A 21969-nucleotide genomic window follows, 5' to 3' on the forward strand; every position below is an offset into this window, starting at 1 on the left:
TACAGTTTAAGTGGTCTTGTCTCCTTAGCTGCATATTAAGCTTCAGCACTATTAGTTATGTTGGAAAAGCTAGAAGTTCTTTCTCTGGCCATGTTGAGCAAGTTGAGGCAAGTGTGCTTTTTGGGGCATTCGTTTTTTGCACCACCTCTGTGACAGCTAGCTTTGGTGGAAGGGAATTTGCTGCCTTGCCAGGAAACACAGCCTTTTATACAGAAAGACTTTCTGTGTTAAGTGTTGAAGTTCCTGATTCTGCACCTCCAAAGGTTTCCAAAGTTTTCAACTGAGATAAAATGAGAAGGCTGGACAGACATCATCTTTGTGCAGAGCAAATCTAAATTCAGATTATTTTTAAGTAATTTAGACATGGAGTGGGATATCCAGTGGCTTCAACTGTGTGGGACGTAACTTTTTGGAACAGCAGAAAAATCCCAAAAATGCTTCATCCTCCACTCTCTCTGCTTGCTCTTCAGAGTAGCAAGAGGACCTCCTTCATGTGAGAATGAACAACAGAAAGACATTCTCTCAGGAGACACAATATGGTTAGTAGGGCTGTCCTCCGGATCTTATTCCAGAAGTTGTATTGCACCTGCAAGGTTGGCAGCTGCCATAGACATTGCCTTGTCTTGTCTTGTCTGGGCTCCCCAGTGTTGGAGGTATAGTGTTACCTCCTTACTGATACTGTTGTAGCATTGTGTTGCTTGAGGTACACTTTTGCTTCCTTACAAACCCATGATGATAATTTTATTTGGTTTACCATTATGAGTTTTTCTCCAGTAACTCCTGAATAAAGAAACATAATTTCAAAGTATTCAGAAGGGCTTGAGCCCCCTTGTGCTCACTGTAGGCCGTGCTTTCTCTGAGCATGTCAAGCCTCTGCATTAGAGGAATTTGCATGTGGTGATGCTGTGTGCTGTGGCTGTCAACAGAAATGGGAAGGCTGGTGTGTATCTATACCCCAGTGCTCTAATGAGCGGCACCACATCTACCCAAATGTCTGTTTATAAAGAGATTGTTCCAAGCATTCACCCTTAGTGAAAGGTCTGAATGCAAAGCTGTCAGATGAGGGAAAAAGGATAATATTGTTAAATATATTCACTTTGAAATCCCCAAAGGAAACCTCATTTTGCCGAGCCTAAATGCATTTCAAAGTGGCAGACTAAACAAAATAGTTTAAGAAGGTAACTCTAAAAAATTAAACTTTGTTTTCTTATTTAGAAATGCTGTTGGCTGTGAATAGGGTCACTGCCTTTGTTGGAGGTAGGTGAATTGTCTATAATGAGACTTAGCTATTGAATTTTACTTCTTTTCTGCTTTTGATCTATTCACAAGCTCACCATGAGATTTATTTGTTGTTCAAAAATCTCCCTGCATTTCTACTCAGTAATGTTCCTGCATGAATAGCTGTCAAATAGCCAGTATTGCTTGATGTCCGGACTCTAACACTGTACTGTATTGGCTAGTTGCCTGGGTTACCTGTGTTACATCTATCTGTTTCTTGTAGTGGAGCACTCCTGATACTACTCAACAGACTGTGAATTTTGAATAATTCAGTCAAATGTGAAATGCCAACTGGTTTTTTTTGGAGACTATTGATGTCTTTGAAAAATAAGCAACTATTCAAAAATTTATTTGCACTAGCTCTGAATGAAGAAAGAAAGCACAGATGAGAGTCACAAATATTTCTGAGTCAACAGTTGGTTGCAATTTGAGCAACTTTTACGGGGGGGAAAGAAAACACCTTTATTTCATTAATCTTTAGGATTAATTTCTAATAATGGGAGTTAGAAAAAGTCTTTCAGCTATATATAACTATTTACTTATGAGATAATTACAACTATATGAGAGATTTTTATCTCTATGTGAATGTTTTTAGAGCTAAAATATCAAAGGACTCCTAAAGAAAAAGGAATTAATCTTTGCATATTGTGAACGTATTGCATGCATTTGAATTGAGTGGTCTATTCAAATATCCTTTGAAATCTTAAATCCAGTAGAAACAATGTAAAGATGTTTTCTTAAGGATATTTATTTGGCACTAGTATTGCAAGTACTTACATACATTAGTAATTGTATTGTCTTCATGGCAACGAATTTTCTATATGTATAACTTGATTGTGCTACTACATGTCAGCTTGGGGTTGTAGCCCCTTGTCACTGGCAGTTCCTGTAGTGGTGACTCTTCCTGCCCACGTGCCAGGGTTGCAGTCATGCAATTACTCAATCTCTCATTCTTCCCCCCTCATGACAGGGAGCACAAACAAATCAGTGCTTGACATGGCTGGTGTTCTCAGGACTCATCCTGACAACATTTTTATAAGGTACTTTAAGAGAACAGATAAAATCTCATGCTATACATCATGCTGAAAATTGCCAAGTGAACACAAGTATCGGTCTCTAAGCTGTACCGTAAGAAAATTAAGCAAAGTGGAAAGGCTTGAAAGGCCTTTTTATGGACAAGTCAGATTTTGAACTACTGACTCTCTGACACTAGCATCCAATACCATACACAAGCTCTTTGCACAGGTCCCAAGAGGGAGATTCTCAAATGCAAAATGATGTGATGTGAGAAGTGATTTTCAAAGCCTTAGAAATCAGACAGGTGAGAAGAGTTGAGCTTATCAGACCTTTTTTCCTGCCTTTGAAAATTTCTAAGCACCCTCGAATAACGATTTTTTCTGTTAGCTGTCATAGCTGTCACTGATTTTTTTCTTTTTCTTTTGGTAGTCCAGTTTATAATGCAGGGCAGTACCTGATTGTGAAGAACAGACATTGTATTTACCCTGGAAACCAGCTTTGGAGTTTGCCAGGGGTTGATCTTCCCTGTATCTTTCCTGTCAATAGCAGGACAACTGATCTGACTCTTAAAATCACACATATACTTTGCCAGACCAGCTACCCCAATATCTTGTCTCTGACACAGGCAAATTGCAGACATCTGGAGGACAGTGTATGTCTAAAGCCATACGGTGATATTTTCCAGATGTACTGCTTTGGTTGCCATTGACTTTTGTTTCAAGGACTCTGAAGGAAGAAATCTGCTGTATTAGTATTTTATAGTCCTTAATAGGATTTTCTTCCATTCATCTGATTAACAATTTTTAAACTCATGTAGACAATGTTTTATGAGTACGACTGTAAAGTATCTTTCATATATTTTTGATAAATAAGAGAAATAAATTAAGATCATACTGAACACTGTCTTGTGCTCCTGGCGCAGTCTTGATCATTACATTGATGTCACTCGGCATAAAAATTGTTTCTAATCCTTCATTTGGCACTTTGATTCTTCATCTCATTTTGCTGATTTGGCTAACAGAGCAGCACTTCAGTGTAAGGCTCTTCAAAAACTACAGAAACTTCGAGAGCCTCTCTGTAGGTTGTAGCAAACCCACACTTCACCCCAAAGATGAGGTAGAACTGAATGTAAAGGCAGATGACAGGATATTGCTGTAGTTTGTAGAGGAGCCAAATGTCTGGAGCCACAGTATAGGAAGTATGCCAGAGACGGGTCCAAGATTTGAAATCAGAGCAGGAGAGCCTGGATGCCCCCATTTGTGCTTGCATTCATCAGCCTATTTGTAACAACAGTGTAATACTCAGTTTTTGTCTTCAGGTGAGGCTTTAAAAAATGTATTTATCTCCACAGCCATTTCTTTGTTCAGTCAGTCCCACTCCAGAATGGTTATCCTGTGTGTAAATATAGAATACCACAATTTTGGTTTACCATACAAAGAGAGGCATCTAGTGGGTATCTCTGTGTCTGGTCTATGAAAAGTGGCTCTATACAGGTAATATTTAACCTCCTTGTCAGTATGCCTTGATGTTGTAGACTTGAGAGCACAGCTTACTGAGCCTGCAAACTGTTGATGCACTGAGCCATCTCTGCATGTCTGTGAGTGGGAAGGTGGGAGGGAATCATGTATCACTTACTGATGATCTGAAGATGGCAGCATTGGGTGAACTATCGCGTTTTCTTGGCTAAGCAGAACTCTCTTAAATACAAAATTGTAATTGCTCCATATGGCAAATTTGTAAAAAAATCAGCTTTTCATTTGAAGGGCTTTTCTCAATGCTATAGTTGGATACCACAAGTTAGTAGTAGGCAGATGTATTGCCATTTTGTATGTGTGTTATTTGGGTTGGTTATACTGAGAGTACAAGTCTTGTAAATAATAAAGGTTGGCTCTCATCAGCAAGTGTTGGCTCATAAATATAACTCCCTTTTATAATAGTAACAATTATAATAATTTTGAACTAAAGTAAAAGAAGCTCAAGGAGGAAGTGGAATTTAGGTCTCTCTGTCTTGTGAACAGGATACCTATTCACCCTGGACAGCAGGGGTTGCTCTCTCCTGTGCCTGTGTTAGCTCTCTGCCTTCTGCCTCTTTCATTCCCTGGAGCGCACATCCTCAGGGAAGTGGAGAATGTTTCCCTTCACTTGCTCCTCTGGCCCTATAGATTGCTAAGTGGGCACTGGACATTCTCCAGGGACCAGCATGACATTGATTTGGTCTTCCTCAGCCTGAGAAAGGTCGACAGGAAAGGTGTCCCACATATGGGGACAAAGTCATGGCTGCTCTTACAGGTCTTTAACAGACAAACACCAGACTCCCTCTTTTTAGCCGCTGTTGCTTTTAAGAATGAAAATGAGCACGATCACTGTGTTTTATTGGGAGCCAAATCCTGCTGTGTATCTGTCAGAATGTTCATGTTTACAGCATATGGCCTACTACCTGATGGTTTCCTTTAAAGGAGTTGGGAAGGAGGGGGCAAATTCAAAGATGGGATTTAAGTGTAAAGCTGAGTAGTTCATTGCTGACAGTGTCAGCATGTAGAGAACAAGGACTGTTGCCTCCTGAAGGTTTTTCTGGTGAAATATTTAGGCCAGGAAAGCGGCGTTTGTACTCTTGGTGGTAGGTCTCTCAGCTTCACTCATTGCTCCTACAGCAATACCTTTCTCATTTTGTGTACCTAGTGGTTTGTCCCAGAGATGACATTTTTGGAAACGAGTTGTTTTCTTCTAAGTGGGGACATTAGCTCATTGCATGTACTGAAAAATTTTATGCCAACTTGACTTAGCTGAGTCAATAGCAAAGCCAGAGCTGGAAATTTGATTTTTTTTTGGTTCTCTTTGATGATGATGTGTTTTCACCTCCCCTTGTGGATATCTGTGCCTTTGACTGCTGTGATGGAATCTGACTTAAAACATTTGAAATTTCTGCGACTGATTCTTCTTCTCAGCTGACTTAGCAGGTTTGGATCAGACACAGGGCTCATGTTTTTATTCGTTCTTTATTACACCCTTCTGCACAGTGCCATACTGCATGAATCACTAGCTCTGCAGAAACTTTGATGAGGCAAAGCAATTAATAATTTCTGAATTTCTAAACATTTGTTGAACTTAAAAGAGGTGTTAATTTCTACTCTTTTACATTTAGTATGCTAAATACTGGAAGAGTGGAGTATTAAGGAGGAACTGTATGGGAAAAGATCACTGTGTTAGGATCCATTCTTAAGTTATTTGAAAAATTTAAGATTTAGTACAAAATACTGGGTTGGTTCTTATCTTAAATTCATATTTTTTGCAAAGACAATTAAATCTGCTAGGTTCAGTGATGTCTCTTTACACAAAACCTGAAATTGTCAGATAAAGTAAAAAACTCACGTATATACAGATATGTGTGTATATATGTGCAATATTTTCATGTAAGTTAGAATCAGCTTCCTAAAATCTTTATATGTAGAAATAGTTACTATCTTGATCTCAACTGTTTGATCTAATAGCAAAAAGCAATCTTGATGTCTCATAAAAAAACAAACTAAAACTCAGTACCATAGGAGCAGAAGAGACTGTCGTCTTCTGCATTTAGTGGACAGTGGGCTATCTGTGCTTTTTAAGGTCTTCCTAACATTTAACTTTGTTGGGTGGCTACAGCATAGTTAAATACCACAATGTTATTTTCATTTAGCATATCTCTTTCACAGTTTCTCATCAATTTTACAGCTCAGATATGTTACCTGATTGAATGCAGACCTAAAAAACAACTGTAATGGATTGGTCAAGTAAACTCATTTGACTGACTATAATTTTCTTTCTGTAATTTAGGAATTCAAATGCCATATTAGTTCTTCATTTATGACAGACATTTATTACAGAGTAAAATCTAGTGAAGACTAAGGCCTGAACTCAAGAAGGCTCTTACGCACACGCGTTTAAGTAAATTCATTATGTTGCAGACTTTAAAGCGGTATCAGCTTGAGTGTAAAACTGAACTAGATCCCAGAGATCTTGAGAGGTTCCTAGACAGTCGGACTGACTACCTTGCAGAATTTTATTTTAAGGCATCTTGTTTGTTTCAAAAGGTTTCAAAAATCTCTGCAGATTCCTATCAATGCATTTGATACCTAAATGATCTTGCTTGTCTGTTCCTAACTGGCCATTCCTGGGAACTGCTTGGTTGCCCAGACAAAGAGCAGAATCTCACATTTTTGTTCAAAGCTCCCTTACTGCAGAACATGACATTTAAATCACTTGGCAGTAATAATGTACTGTATCTGAGTTTATATTCAAGACAGGTAATTCTGAAGAAGTGGGGCAAGTGAATGAATATGGTACTGATTGTCATTGCTTAAGTGCCCATTTGCAACTACACTATATGTATCTGAATATCTGTATATTTTACAGTGCTATTTTTTTACGATTGAATTTGGCCTTTGCAAGCAAGAAGGACAACTGCGTGCTTATGGGGCAGGACTTCTGTCTTCTATTGGAGAATTAAAGGTATGTACCATTAAAGCAGAATCAACCTTTAATCTTAACAAAATAATAGTCGGATATAAATATATTGACTCTCAAATAACAGTTAAAAGTCTCAAGATAAAAAGCTGATATTTAAAATGTGGTATTGACCTGAAAGCTTTGTTAGAAGTATCAGCTGGCACTTGAAGCATGAACAGACTTGTAAGTCCCAAAGTACCAAAACAACTATAAACTACAAAACTTATTTCTGTTTGAATTTTCATTTCTTGTAAAAGGAGGCTTATGGTTTCTAACAGGTAAGGTTGCCTTGGGCCTCTAAAAGCTTTGTTTGGATGAGAAGCATATGTTTTTAACACCCACAATAAAGTGTTAGAAATCAGACATGATTGTATTGTAAGTAATCCAGTGTATTTGAACGGATTCATTATTGATATGAAAAAACCAACATTCATTAAGGTCCTGATTCAGTAGATTATTCATATTTACAATTAAGGAATGTGTATAAACTCATGGTAGACTTGCCTATTAGACAATACATAGAGCCCTATTCTTTTAAAGGTGAAAGTGTTTAACCTTGCATGGTGTGATTAGTTGTAGCAGATCACTTATTGCCTCTTTTTATGCCTACAAAACACAGGAAATAAACAAAAGGTATTTTGTCACAAATGTAGTATTTTGGGACTTAGTACATCTCTCTGTTGGCAAGATGGGAGGGAAGGGTAAAGAGAGGAAAGAGTACTATCTTCAGGGACCCAAATGACCTCTTGGTGGCTTTGCAGGTAAATATTTGTTTTTCAAAAGCATGTATGGAATAGTATTTCAAACTTTTTTGCAATATATCGATTGTTTATTTGTGTTAAAACATCTTCCCAGCCTTCTGGGCTGGCTTTCAGTGAACTATCTGGCAGTTTAATAGAAATACCTCAGTCTCTTTTTGCTGTTTATTTCACCTGTAACAGAATATTTCTGGTGAAGCTCATTAGTCAAACTGCTATTCTTTCAGTAGTAGGAAAAAGGTTGAAGAAAATTACCTTTTCCAGTATTTTTTCCTTGGTTGTATTAGAGGTGCTCTGCGTTCTGTACATACTTCAGCCAAAGAAGCATTCTTTGTCTGCCTGGCAATATTCTATACTCACAGCGGAAAGATGGTTAAATGCAAAGAGATGAACATGTCCCGCTTGTTTTCATCTGGCCCAGCAACATTCAGTGCTGAGCCCCAAACTCTGTGCAGTATTTTGCACAGAATCAGGCCTTTTATTTAAACTAAGAGATACGGTCGCTAGGTGATGACCCTGAAAATACCTATCATGTAATTTACAAAATCTAAGGGCATAAAAATGAGGAAATGGATAGTCAAGAACATAATGTCTTCTACCATCACTTTTATAAACAAATGCATTATTCTTGTCAAGTGTGCATATTTTGGTGTCACACATTTGTGATCCCAGATCTGTATTCTTTGCTCAGCAATAATCTCAGAGTTTAAGTGCAAAGAATAATCCTTTTGAAAAGCAGCAGTATAAATTAAATAATTTGCCCATTAATCGACTATATTGGTCTTCTTCAAAGGTATGGCCATATATATATCATAGTAATTTTGCCATAAATCGGTAATATTATATACTTTTCCATTACACTACATATATATCTTGTAGATATGATGCCTGAAGGGACTATTAGACCATTTGGTTTGATCTCTTGTGTATCATAAGATATTAAATTTCACCAGATTGTGCATATGCTTAGAGACTTAAATGAGACATTTTGGTTACTGAAAATTTGTGTATTGTGGGAACAGAACAGCACCATACCACAAGTAGACATAGTCTCCATGAAGGGCCTGATAAGATGAAAAATGTCCAGAAAGCCTTTGTGGGACTGTGCACCAGAGTAGAAAAGAAGGTAAAAGGTAAGGAAAAATGCAAAAAACAACTAAGTTTTCTGCTAAAGTGACCATGGGAGAAGCTGTTTCTAGACCACAAGCCTGGCATGAATGTGCTTCTTGTCAACAAGATACATCAGGCAGGTGCTTAGGTAGGAGAATGTCTGGGCACCTGTGACTTCGGTGCACAGCCTTGCATCAAGCCATTGCCAGTCTCTGCTGTTTCGTGGGAAAGCAACCTCCCTTACCAGCCTTTTCTCTTAGCACCTATTGGGAGGGAAAATGTCTTCTTTGATCTGAAGGTTTCTGAAAAATCATACTAATAGACTGTTCTGGAGATCCTGATTATATCAATATCCTGATTAAAACCAAAATCCTAATGGATGGCAGCAATTGTTCTGAAAATGATGACAATACCAGCTATTTCAGTGGTGAGTGGGGATGAATAGGAGAGTCAGATTGCACGGCCAGGAAGTCTCACCCTTGTGTGTGCAACACACGTACTTCTCATAGGTGTCAGAGTGAAAATATTTCAGAAATAATTACTGCTGTTCTTAAGACAGGGTGATTGTGGGCCCACAGTCACTTCTGTGAAGAAGTTGAAATACTTAAGTATCCTTGTCACTAGGAAGGCAGATCTTGTTTCAAGGTTGAATCTTTATACCTTGACTTTATAGAGTCATAGAATAGTTTAGATTGAAAAAGGCCTTTAAGATCCTTGAATCCAACTGTCAACCCAGCACTGTCAAGTACTGGACAAGCTGTGTCCTCAAGTTGCCGTATCCACACATCTTTTAAATACCTCCAGGATTGGTGACTCAAGCACTTTCCCGGGCAGCATATTCCATTATTTGGCAACCATTTCAGTGAAGAAGTTTTTCCTAATATCCAGTCTAAACCTCACCTTGTGCAACTTGAGGCCATTTCCAATTATCCTGTCACTTGCTACTCAGGAGAAGAGACTGACCCTCGCCTCAGTACAACCTCCTGTCAGGTACTTGGAGATAGTGATAAGGTCTCCCCTGAGCCTCCTCTTCTCCAGGCTAAACAACTCCAGCTACCTCAGCGCTGTCCTTCTCTGGGCCCGCTCCAGTGCCATAATGTCCTTTTTGTAGTGAGGGGCCCAAAACTGAACACAGAACTCGAGGTGTGGCCTCAGTACTGAGTGCAGGGGGACAATCACTGCCCTGGTCCTGCTGGCTATTGCTGATACAATCCAGGATGCCATTGGGCTTCTTGGCCACCAGGGCACGCTGCTGGCTCATATTCAGCTGCTGTTAACCAGCACCCCCAGGTCTTTTTCTGCTGGGCGACTTTCCAGTTACTCTTCCCCAAGCCTGTAGCTCTGCATGGGATTGTTGTGACCCGAGTGCAGGACCTGACACTTGGCCTTTTTGAACCTCAACGATTGGCCTTGGCCCATCAATTCATCCTATCCAGATCCCTCTGCAGAGCCTTCCTGTCCTCCAGCAGAACAATAGTCATGCCAGCTTGGTCTTGTCTCCAAATTTACTGAGGGTGCATTCGAGATTGCAGAGGCATTTGTTATTAATATGCTTTTGTGAGCAAGAAGAAAAGGCTTTCTCCAACTGCTCTCCCCATCAGCTCTCTTTTCAATGCAGTGGTATTCACAGGAAATAACATGGTGGTCAATTTTAATTTCTAGAAATTATTGAGCCACACTGTTTGCAGGGTGTAAACGGCCAGCAGTATTTGGTCTTTTCAGTGCAGTAAATGGCTTGTTCAGACTTCTCTGTTTCTATATTACACTACTTCACTCTGCAAATCTGGTCAACAGTTTTAGTAACAAATAACTGTAAAAGCTAGAGAAATGTGGGCACCAACCTATCAATATAGGATTCCCTTCAAATTTTTTTCCCCACTCAGTATTTAGACTTAGAATTTCAGATACTGAAAAGTGCCTCTCATGATGTGCATACTAGGGAAGCATCAAGTAAAAAAAAATTGGAAAGCACAACAAAATAAGGAGAAAGAGAAGATTAAAAATGAAGCCTGGGGGAAACGAATAATACAGTAAGTAGTTATAAAATGTTCTGCTTAATATAGTCAGGTTAACTCTAGCTAACACTATTACACAGTATGTATTTGGGGCTTAGAGATAAGGTGGAAATAATGTACATTTCAATTATTAAAACTATTTCTAAAAGGCAGTTCAAATGTCTTTGGAAATTTTAATCCATTTACTTTGTATGATGCTCTCTTGAACTCTTTCATTAAAGGAGCCTCCTATCCATTTCAGTTGGCTGTAGATCAAGTCATATATCCCTGTTGTATGCTTCTATATTAGACGGAAAGGTAGTCTTCAAATCTTTCTGTATAAATTTTTAAGGTCAAATACAATATCCAGTTGTATTATTTTGTTTTAATGATCATTTATTTTAAGAAGAGCCAGCATTAGCCTTTAACACCAAAAAGATTCAAATGCAAATTTTGGCTCTGTTTTCTGAAGAGGATGAAGAAAACAACTCCTGGATCCCAGATGCTCATTTTAGTACTCTTTAGAAAGTCTTTTCCTTATTTGTCTAGACAATATATAAAATTATACCACTGAAAAAAAATTTCTGGTAATATCAGGACACTGTCAGATTTGCAACTTAGGTTGTAGATAAGCAGGAAAACATTTAAGAGCAGGGTTTTCCAAGACTATATGTACTCTACCAGGAATAACAAGGCGATAAAATCAGTACTGGTACACACACAACTCAAGTTTTCCCCTTGCTGGCTGAAAATTTTACTTGTTGGGGTTTGTTTTGTTTATTTTTTCTCAAATCTGAAAAGCTCTGGGTTGTATTATTACACTCCAATTTTTATACTCAAGAGAAATTACAAGACCAAACTCTTTTTTCATGTGTCAGTGATAGTGGTCACTTAAGAAATGATTCACTGTTGTGCAGTGTGTAAATGCCTGGTGCCATCTGACATGCCCCGGTATTTCTGACTGGCTGCCACTGCGGAAACATGTAAGTCTTCTTTAGATCTTGTGCTATATCTTCCATCTTCTGTACAATGCATCAGACAACGTAGACCCAAGAGACCTGTAATGAGTAATTGTCTAATTCTGAAGCTGTCCAGTTGTCTGATACTGCTGCTTTTCCTGAGAATCAGTGATGATCAATTTGGAAGTTTCACTCCAAATTCTAATTTCTCGAACTGAAGGAGAATCACCAGTAGTTTTATTGGCATAAGCAGTTATATGATTCATATGAATGGGCCATTAGGGACAGTTATTACAGATCCACAAGATGGTAAGATGCTCTATTTTACCAAAACCTATTTTCCTTATGAGTATTAGCCCTGACATCTCATTGGAGGGGGATAACAAAAGAAGTTTCTGATGGAGAAATCTACTTTCTCATTTGAATTCACTGAAGAACTGAATGTCCAACCAAACCATAAGTGAATAGCGTGAACTTGAAAGCTTTTTGGACTCACCAGACCAAGTTTTTTTGTTGAGATTATGTGCTTCATAATGTTGAGAGTGCCAAGGACCAACATTTTAGAACACTGTAATGTTTCTGAAAAATGCTCTAGTCAGCTTTGAGTCAGTGTCCTGACCCTTCTAGTTCACACTAAACAGTTTATGATCCCTCTGAAGGTTTGTCTGCAGGCTCAGTTCAGTTGCTGAAGTCTGGCATTGCTGGTGTCAGCATATCAACTCAATAGCAGATGTTGCAGATGCCAGATTGTGGAATTTGAAAGCACCATTCAGACTTACAAAGATGGAAACGTTGCTTTGGTAGCCATGACAATGCCTAATTGATCCAAGAGCCGAAGACTATGTCCTAGAAGGGAGACAGGTGACTCAGGTGGGAATTCATTGGAATTTAGGCACTTCATTCCAAAACTGCAATCCTAAGAATAATTGATCAGTTGTCACCTAACTTTGAAGGCACGTCTGAATTCTTTACCCTCTGTTTCCAGGTTGCACATTCTCTGGTGTCCTCAAATCCCAGTCTCTGCAGAATTGCTTTGTGAAGCAACAGCTCTGCTCCTGTGTAAACTAAACTGGAATCCAGAATGTATGAGTCATTTCATATAGTTAATCTGAGGAGAATAGCTAGAAAGGCTTTCTCAGAGGACATCCCCTGTGATAACCAATCAGCTTTTCCTCCTCTTTAAACTCTCTCCTTTTATAAAATCAGGGTTCAGTGACTAGAGGAGTTGTTCATGATGTAGGAACCACAGGCTGAATCCCTTCTCGTCTCTGATGGCTTCAGTCCCAAGGACTAGGCCTGACCCGGCAGAGGCCATTAGTAAGTAGAGAAAATAACACTGTCAACCTTTCTGTTGAAGCTTTCACAGTACAGAAAAGAATCCATAAGCCAGAAGTGGTCACCTACTGATTCAGTTCCTAAGAAATCATGGCCTGTATCATAATCTTGATTCCAGGCATAGGGCTTCACTCCGTCCTCTCAGAGTTTTAAAACTTTGTGCTTTAGACATTTGAGGCATCAAGTCTCACCTGGAAGTACAAAGACACCTTGAGATTTTTTTAATCTATAGTTAACCTCCCAGGGAATCTATTATAATTTTCAGTGAAGAAAAGCAAATTCATTTTGATAGAAGGAGGTAAGTGCCTAAATTTACAAGCATTCACTTGTATGGTGGCTCTGCAAAGAAAAAGTGACAACAGGGATATAGGCAGTAGCCTAATAAGGTGAGCCTGATTCTGCAATCCATTTAGAAGAGGATGCTGGTTGACAGACCATTTTTAATATTTGTTTTCAAACCTGTTCAACTGGTGGCCGGCTAAAAACAGCAAACCTTGTGAGAAGGAAAAGATACATGTACTAAAGAAAGGTAATTGTCTGACATTTCATGATTCCATGCATTAATTTTTCATGTATTTATTTTTGGAGAGGGAGGAGGTGGGAGGAAGAGGCTCTTGTTCCAGTTTTCTGTCCTGTTATTTGGAGACTACAGGTTGAGAGCTGATGTGATATTTTCAGTGCCTTTCACAGGGATTTAGGAATGAGCATAAGCAAGAGCATGGATAAAAGTTGTGGTGAATACCCTAAGGTTAATACCTTACTCTACTGTAAAGACTGTCCATGCAGATAGAAAGTAAAGAAATCAGAGACACCTTTGGACCTCAGGGATCTGCTTCCTCAATATCATTTCTTTATGCTTTTCATGCACATCTTCACTGTGTATAGATATAAGGGGACTAAAGAAGGTTGAAAGGTGACCTAAATATGCTCTCCTTCCTTACCTTGCACTGCTGTAACAGAGCACTGAGAATGAAAATATGTATGCTCTAGAAGATAAGGTAGGTCCAAAAGCTAACACAAGTATTCAAGTCAAAAGGGGAGCTAGAAAAGATTGTGTTGGAAAATGTCTCAGTACCTAATTTCCAGTTTTGAAATCTTCGTGTCCTTTCTAGTGGCCTGTGCAAGTCATTTAAAGAGAAAGGCTAATCAGAAATCTATATTCTGGGTAGCAGCATTTGATGCCTCATCTGCCCAGTGTCTGCCCTGTACTTACCTGTGTCTGTTTAGCTATTTTTTCTTTGCAGTACTATATGGAGCATTATTGCTCAGGTGTATGTGGCAGAAGGGCAATGCATTTCATTGCTATGCAATACACTGGCATTATGTAATGGGTTTTGAGATAAATAGTTTCACTTTCACTGTCAGGAAAATAGTATATGATGCTGTCCTGAAAATGTAAAGCACAGATTGTATGAACTGTTTGTTGAGACTCAATTCACCCACCAAGACAGTGATGAATTCTGCCAGTTAAATGACATATTGGGGACATACATATTTGCAGTTGTACAGATAATGTTTCAAGAATGGTTATTTGATGACTTTCCTGTTTCTAGCTGAACATTTACGTCTGTATATCTTCATGGCAGGTGCATTTCTAATCTCCTCTAATAATTTCATTATTAGGGGAAAAATTTTTTTCCATAGAAAGAGCTCTTTTAAGTAGCAAATTCACCATGTTCACTATTCAAACTGAAAAAAACATTGTACATAAAACAAGAGGGGCTACCAGCTCGTGGGAAACATACAGCACAGTGATATAAAAGCTGTATATATGAGCAGTTGTATGTAGACACACAGCAGTATCAAAACACAGTTTACCAGATTCTGTGGTATATTTTGCAGCATGCTCTCTCTGACAAGGCCAATGTGAAAGCATTCGATCCAAAGACAACCTGTTTGCAAGAATGCCTTATCACTACTTTCCAGGAGGCTTACTTTGTTTCAGAAAGTTTTGAAGAAGCCAAAGAAAAGATGAGGTAAATTATTTCCCCTGACTCAAAAATCCAAATTTCTCTTCTTTAGCAGTTCAAAAAAAAGTTATGTTAATTTTCTTTTTTCTTTCAGGGACTTCGCCAAATCAATTACTCGTCCCTTCTCTGTGTATTTCAATCCATATACGCAAAGCATTGAGATTCTGAAGGATACTAGGAGTATAGAAAATGTTGTGCAGGACCTCCGCAGCGATCTGAACACTGTATGTGATGCTTTAAGCAAAATGAACAGATATTTAGGGATTTGATATGTCTGGCACTGTGATTTGCTGTCAGTTGCTCTTTCTGTAGCCAGTTACGTCACATGAGATGGCTAACTTCTCTTACCCATCAGTTTTCCCTCTACAGCTCGGCCTGTGTCTTGCATTGTTGTGTACCTCTGTCTAGATGTAATGTGCAGACAAACCAAGGCAATGCTAATTTGTAAATGCAACATGGAATGTGGCAGAATATAATCATCAATTCCTCAACACAATGCCATGTACAAGTATACCATTAAAAATTTGACTGGCAATGATTTTGTTTCCATAAGATGATTCACTTCAATGTTTAAGAAATGATGATGTTGATTTCATTAAGTCTATTTCTTTATAATCCCTTTCTTGCCATAAGAATCCAGAAAAAATTATTTGTGATGCTTTCATTTTCTTTGTAAGAGAATCTGTATTTCTTTCTATAGTGGTAAAGACACTGTTTTGTCCATATATCTGTAACAGAACTGAGTGTCTCTTGTGACTGAACAATACAATTTGTGCTGAGATCAGGAAGGCTATGTATTGGTACTAGAAGGTCTCGGAGATTACACATTATGAGAACTCTCAACTGACAAAAGTTCGGTGTGGCTGAGTAATTGCAACACAATAAAAAAGAAACCTCTGACAATTCACGTAGAAAGATAGTTCTGATTCATACTTGCTACCTGTGACAGTCCTGAGCATGCTTCCTCTGCGAGTGCTATCTGGGAATAAGGTAATTCCACAAGCCCTTCTATACATCACTATGTACCTTGTGCATTCCCTTGCGTTTTGAATGTACTCCTCTTGCATTTCATGCATAATTTACTTTTCCTCATTATTCCCCATTCAACCTTGACTTGTCCATGCATGACTGGGTCTACGCCGTATTAGTATCAGAACATATAAAACGATGAATATGGAAGTTGTTATTTAATTATAGCCAAAATGATTTTCAGTTAGTAGAATACTTGTGGAGTGATTAAATCATGGAGACACCCAAGCTGCCTTGCTTGTATTGGATGGATGCAGGTAATGCCTGAGTTAATAAACTCTAAGTTGTCAAGCTCTGACAGATGTACAAGCTCTGTCTGGGGAGCACAGTGCAGAAATATTTGAGCCAGCTCTTATCTGGAAGCAATAATTATGCATGTCTTTCCTTCATCTGGGTTATTCTATTCTCCTATTAGCCAAGATAATGGAGAATTGACTATATTATATGGACCCTTCTTAATGGAAACCACATGGCTTATGTGGATTATGTCAATATGGGTGAAAGTGTCACAGCTTGTCTACATATATGGAAAATAGGTATCTATTGAAGCTGCTCTCCCAGATGAAAGAGTCATGCAAAAACTCCTAAGTGTTTCTGGCAATTTCAGCATAAAAAGAGCACCACTTGGTAGTGCCAGCATATCCTTAAATAAGAGGCAGTCTATAAGGATAATTTTCACAGGGAAATCTGCCACGTCCTCAAAGATAACTATGAGATAACAGAAAAGGCTCTTTTCTCTGGATGGTCCCTGCTGCATTCTAATGCTGCTGTTAATAGGGTGTGGAAAAATCTAGTTTTAGATTTAACTGTGACTGCCATTTGTACAAATGGAGAACTGTTGAATTATCCCATGGGGATCAGCATGCCAAAGGAGTTTTTAACCTCCCAACATTAGTGCTGACTGTTCGCTAGCACTTAGCACAGAGGAATTGCTGGCAACCTTAGCAGGAAAGTTTGCGCCTCTTTCTTCATGTGAAATCTGATGAACCACTTGTAGCCATTTCTGGAGAAAATGAACTGTACTGAGATTTGCTTTAACTGGTCTGAAAAAATCACTGTGCAAGAAATAGTAGACCTTTTTTGATTCAAGAACTGACAAAGTATTGTTGCTTGCTTAAGTAAAATAAAGCCACAAAGATCCAAAGCTTCAAAGTTGCTGAGGCTTTCCCTTGAATCAGAATTATGCAGGAAAACTTTAAATGCTTATAATATCTGGATTTGTACTTGAATTTTCTTAATAGCTTAACGTAAGTATTCAACAGCAGTAAAATAATAGAAGCATATCTTTGTTTTGTTTTGTGCTGTTAGCAAGTAAATCTTATTATGGATTAGGGAGAAACCCTTGAAATCCAATAGTCATTTTAGGACTAATGATGGCAAGGAAACTGTCTACAGTGAAGATATAATGTCAATGAAACAGAACGTTGTCAAAGGATAATGGGCTCCCGCTTCTAGATATATGCTTAATCCAATGATTTTATTTCTTTTATACAACATGATTAAAAATAAATTAACTATAATGGGATAAGGAATAACAGTGATTTAGAGAGACAATCACTCATTGTTCTTACATAGCAAAGCAGCCTTCTTACAGGCTGCAGAGCAAACTGGTTTTGGGCTTCAGCCAGTCAGGAGCCAGGGCTGGGAAGGAATGCTTTAAAAAGTGCATTGTTGCACTTTTATGAATCAAATAGTTCCAGTTTAGCTGAAATTCTTCTCTGCAGTTTTTATTAGCAAATTAAGATCAGCCATACAGCAATCTCCTTGGATGACAAGCTCATTTAGGCATAATGAGGGAATTATTGACAGTTATCAAATTACACTAACATTTCATTTAGAATAGGCCATATTTATCTAAGGCGCTTGTTTAGCTTTAGTGAGCTGGACTCTGGAAATTGGACTTCTGGCTTAGTCTCATTTATTTCCTGTGTAATTCTGCACTGATGCTTTATGGGTCTGAGATATATGCACTTGCTTTGCCTGCACAGACTAAATGGGCCCAAGCTTAATGAATGTAAAGCATTGCAGTGTTTACTACTGTGCAAAGTCTAAAATGAAAAACAACACTCTGAGACATGGCAGCAGCAAATACAAATACCAGGTTTCATTTGCCAACTGAGACATGGTTCATGCATTTCATTTAATTTGCTTGATAGAGGGGGTGGAATGGGGAAGGTATTAACACAATATATTGCATTTTCCCTCTCTACTCTTCAAGACCTGTTGGGAATCCTGTTTTAAGTTTGGCCCTAAAATGCAGTTTTGTGAAATAGGGTGTCTTTTCCTTTCTTCTTCTTATGATATCCTAATGTGATGGAGAAAATTCCGGAAATTTACTGTACTGTAACGTGTATTTACTGATGCACTGTATTGGATTACAGAAAAAAGTTTCATGTCTTTGAATGGACAGGCTGGCTCAGAGAGCTAAAGCTGCTGAAGGCTTTCACCTACAGGCTGCTGATGCAAATCCAGCCCAGTCAGCAGTTACTGAAAGCTATCGCTAACCAGCAGCAGCCTGGCTTCTGTGTGATGAACTGGGAAGCTGTGATTGCCTAGTTTGGAGTAGAGGAGGCTGAGTGGATAACCTTTTTCAAACACATAGAAATAGCTGCAAAATGGAAGGGACAGGCTGTTCTCCAGCCTCAAGAACTAATGGACTTAAGTTGCAGGAAAGGAACATTAAGTTATGTAACAGTGAAACGTGAGGGATAGATTGCCTGGGGAGACAGCAGAGCCTCCATAATTTTTTAAGTGAACAAGGTTAGCCTGCTGTCTCTCAGGAAAGATGCTGGCACAGTCAGTCTCATCTTGAGGCCAGAGGAGAGAGAATATGACATCTTGAAGTCCCTTAGAGCAACAACCTGGAAAAGGCTTCAGATGGCTCATAAGAGCAGTAATGGTCAACAGCCACCACTGTAGAGCGCTTATATGTCACCTGCACTTCTGCCTCCTCCTTCAGTCTTTGACCAACCCTAAAGGGTGGTTCTTCATCTTTCCATCTTCTCTTAGAGAATGAGTAGAATGCATGGTCAGAGTGTAGCCTTAAAGACTGACTATGGTGTTCTATTTTAAGTTCATCAGCCATTTGAGAGAGCTCTCTATGTGATTTACCTGCTAGTTACAGCTGCCCAGAGTCAGAAGACTGAGATGCAATCAGCATTTGTGGTTTTTACAAACAAGGTTTAAATCTGTTCAACTTCATAAACAAAACAGAAATGTGTATTTCATCCTATCTGTGCCTGCATTTGGGCTGTCAGGAAGACTGTGCTTCCTTGGACAATTCAGAGAACCTGGAGCTCTTCCAAGCTGCTAAACTTGAGTGCTCCAGCCAGATATAAGCCTTGTGTCTTGGTGAAATCTGGGCACAGAGCAGCCTGTTCTCCCTAATTCCCCTGATTTCCAAGGAAAAGAAACCCACTGGTGTAGTCCAGAAGGGAACTTTGGTTTAGGTCCAAGTTCCCAGGGAATTTGGGGACTGCACCTGCTGTCCAGCCTGGTGTCACATTAAGGGCCAGGTAAGGATTGATGCAATGCTCTTCCTTTCAGGGAATCAGCTTTGCCAACGTGGAAACTTCTCTTCTTGTTTCATCTGTCAGTGTGTTGCTTTTTAGAAATATGAGAGCTTCCCTTCTATCTCAGTAGGAACTATGATCATATTTCCAAATAATTTGTGAAGGGAGTAATTCTGCTGTTGTTATATAATGACTATGCTCTGTGGTATCGATCGCTTCAACTCTGGAGATGTTTCACATCTTCTCAGTGAAGAGTTGGACAACAATGACCAATTCCTCTAATGGGTTTCAAAGTATGTTTAGGACAGGGCATGAAGAGAAAAGTTCTGGTTATACTAGGACATATTTATTAGAAATGAGTCCCTCTAGTAACGTAGTGAAGGATGTAGAGGTGTCCTTGGCATCCTTATTGGCAATTTTCTTTAAGTTAACTGAGCTTGAAGAGTAAACATTGTTCTCAGTTGAAATGCTCTATGAAACCTCTTTTATTTCATTTTGCATCTGGTCCTAGAGAAAAGGTAACTAAACACAAAACCATCAGGATTCAGTGATGTCTATTCTTTAGTTTAAAGAGGCCCTCCAACGTCTTAGAGTAAGAATTCATATTTCTTTGCCAACAGCTGAGGTAGGGTAAGACTAAAAATAAATGTCGGCATCTTCTTGGAATTGGACCCGGAGTGGACTATTCAGGTGGAATAAGTGTGAAATGTTTACATAGTCACATACTTTGAAATGCAAGTGGGTGATGGATATTCTGGTGGACATTTTTTTTTAATGTAGTCAGAAATCTCAAATGTCCAGGAAAAATAATGGAGAAGAAGCTGCCACTGCCACGGTCCACGTTTGGAGGTAAGGAGTTGGGTTTGTGAAGCAACAGGATTTCAGTCTGTGTGAAACTGGCACATGACCTGAAACACAACCCAAGTATGCCTACATCGCTGGCTTCTGAGAGAGTTCCAGCATGAATACAATCCTTATAACAGAGCAGCAATGAAGCACTCTAGAGCCAAACAGCCCTCCTCTCCCACAGGAGAAAAAGTGGGTGATTTGAGACCAACAAGACAGAAGTAAAATCACTTTTATTTCCTTTTGGAACTTTTGGAATATGGTACTATTTTATTTTTTCATAATGGTAGTAAAGAGATGTTAATTATGGAATGGTTGATGCTCTTAGCAGTTTCTGCCTGGAGCTTTTCTAGTTGTCACTAAAACCCAGTCTTGATACTTAATGTGAAAGTAGAGTAATGCTGATTATGTGATGCTGCCATTTCCCAGGGCTTGACAATTGGTGGGTACCCCTAATGCTACCCTCCCTCACCACCCCTTGTTGCAGTGAATTGCAAACCTCAGAGATGTGAATAAGGCCAGATAATGGTAAATGAGTTTAAGGTTATACACATAGTGGTTTTGCCACTCTAGCAGAATTTGTCAGGAAGATCAATCTGAGTTCCCTTTTATTGATCACCCCTGATAGATCACTTGCCCGTAGAGTTATGAAAAAGCAAGGGTCTCTCATCAAATGGGAACCAGGGAGTCAAAATCTCAACTGCGGCAAAGCCAGCACATGTTCTAAGAGGCGTTCTGGTGCCAGCACCAGTCAGTTCAATTAGAAGTAGCTTGAAATAGAAAGGCTAAATTTTACCTGCAGGTCTCAACCCAGCCACTGTTTTCTGAAATAGATCCATGTCTGCTGGAGCAGAGCTAGAGTAATAAGTCAGGCATGCAAAGCCTGTTCCTTATTTCATTTGCAGGTATTTTTTAAAAGAAAATGTTAACTCCAGAATAAAAATGCAGTGTGCAGAAGATGGGGAGGCAACATGGTCTGCTCTTGTCTGAGATCTCATTCATTGCTCCCTTCCAGTGCTGGTCAGCACAGTTCATGCATCCAAGAGAAGACTCTTGGTCCATACTAATTGACAGGCAGAAGTTACAAAGCCACCTGAGTCCCAGAGAAGAGCTCCCACCCCAAGCTGCTCCTGTGGTCTCAAATAGCCACTGTTTGTCTTCCTGTGACTTGAGGAGCAACTCCTCAGGCTTTGTCTGTGGGTGTCTGTGTAGTGGGATCAGTTAACACATGCTGTCATACGTGCAGGAAAAGTAGTAAAGAGAAGCTGAGAAGTGCCAAGAATTTTATTTCATAGATCTCCTTTTTCAAATCTTTTCTTCTCAAACCTGGCTTCTGCTTTAAAAAAAAAAAAAGGCAAAATAGAGGCCCATGAGCACCATCCCTCCATGCTTCCTTCCCACTGCGGAACTTTTGCTGTGCAGAGGTGGGCAGCCTTGTGCAGGTCTGCACTGAGTACAGTGTATAGTATACAAGTCTGTCTGAGGTGCTAAGCCCAGCCTCATTGCCGGAGTGAAGCCCTCCAGGACAGTCAGGGGTCTCGGTGTCAATACAATCTTCCTTGCCCCATTTCAGGGAAAAATTACTTTAAATAGCTTGTTTAGCAAGCCTAACTCTTGAGACTGTTAAAAATGTCAGTGGCTCCCCCAGAGTTACAAGGAAAGGGGATGGGCAACTGTGT

General features: G+C 39.2%; 1 protein-coding gene across 2 annotated transcripts in view; it reads left to right on the forward strand.

Moving 5' to 3' along the window:
* The window catches only part of TPH2 (tryptophan hydroxylase 2), an 85555-nt gene that overhangs the window by 35042 nt on the left and 28544 nt on the right, over positions 1-21969 (forward strand). The window contains exons 9-11 of one of the 2 annotated variants that reach the window (XM_027680768.1): positions 6685-6780; positions 14776-14909; positions 14998-15870. In XM_027680768.1, coding sequence (XP_027536569.1) covers positions 6685-6780; positions 14776-14909; positions 14998-15172 — 405 coding nt within the window. In that variant the 3' untranslated portion in view covers positions 15173-15870. Of the gene's footprint in view, positions 1-6684; positions 6781-14775; positions 14910-14997; positions 15871-21969 lie in introns of those variants that run through there. The other variant, XM_027680769.1, reaches the window with a different exon arrangement.

Source organism: Neopelma chrysocephalum, unplaced genomic scaffold (genome assembly GCF_003984885.1).
Source record: "Neopelma chrysocephalum unplaced genomic scaffold, ASM398488v2 Primary Assembly neopelma1_59, whole genome shotgun sequence".
NCBI lineage: Eukaryota > Metazoa > Chordata > Aves > Passeriformes > Pipridae > Neopelma > Neopelma chrysocephalum.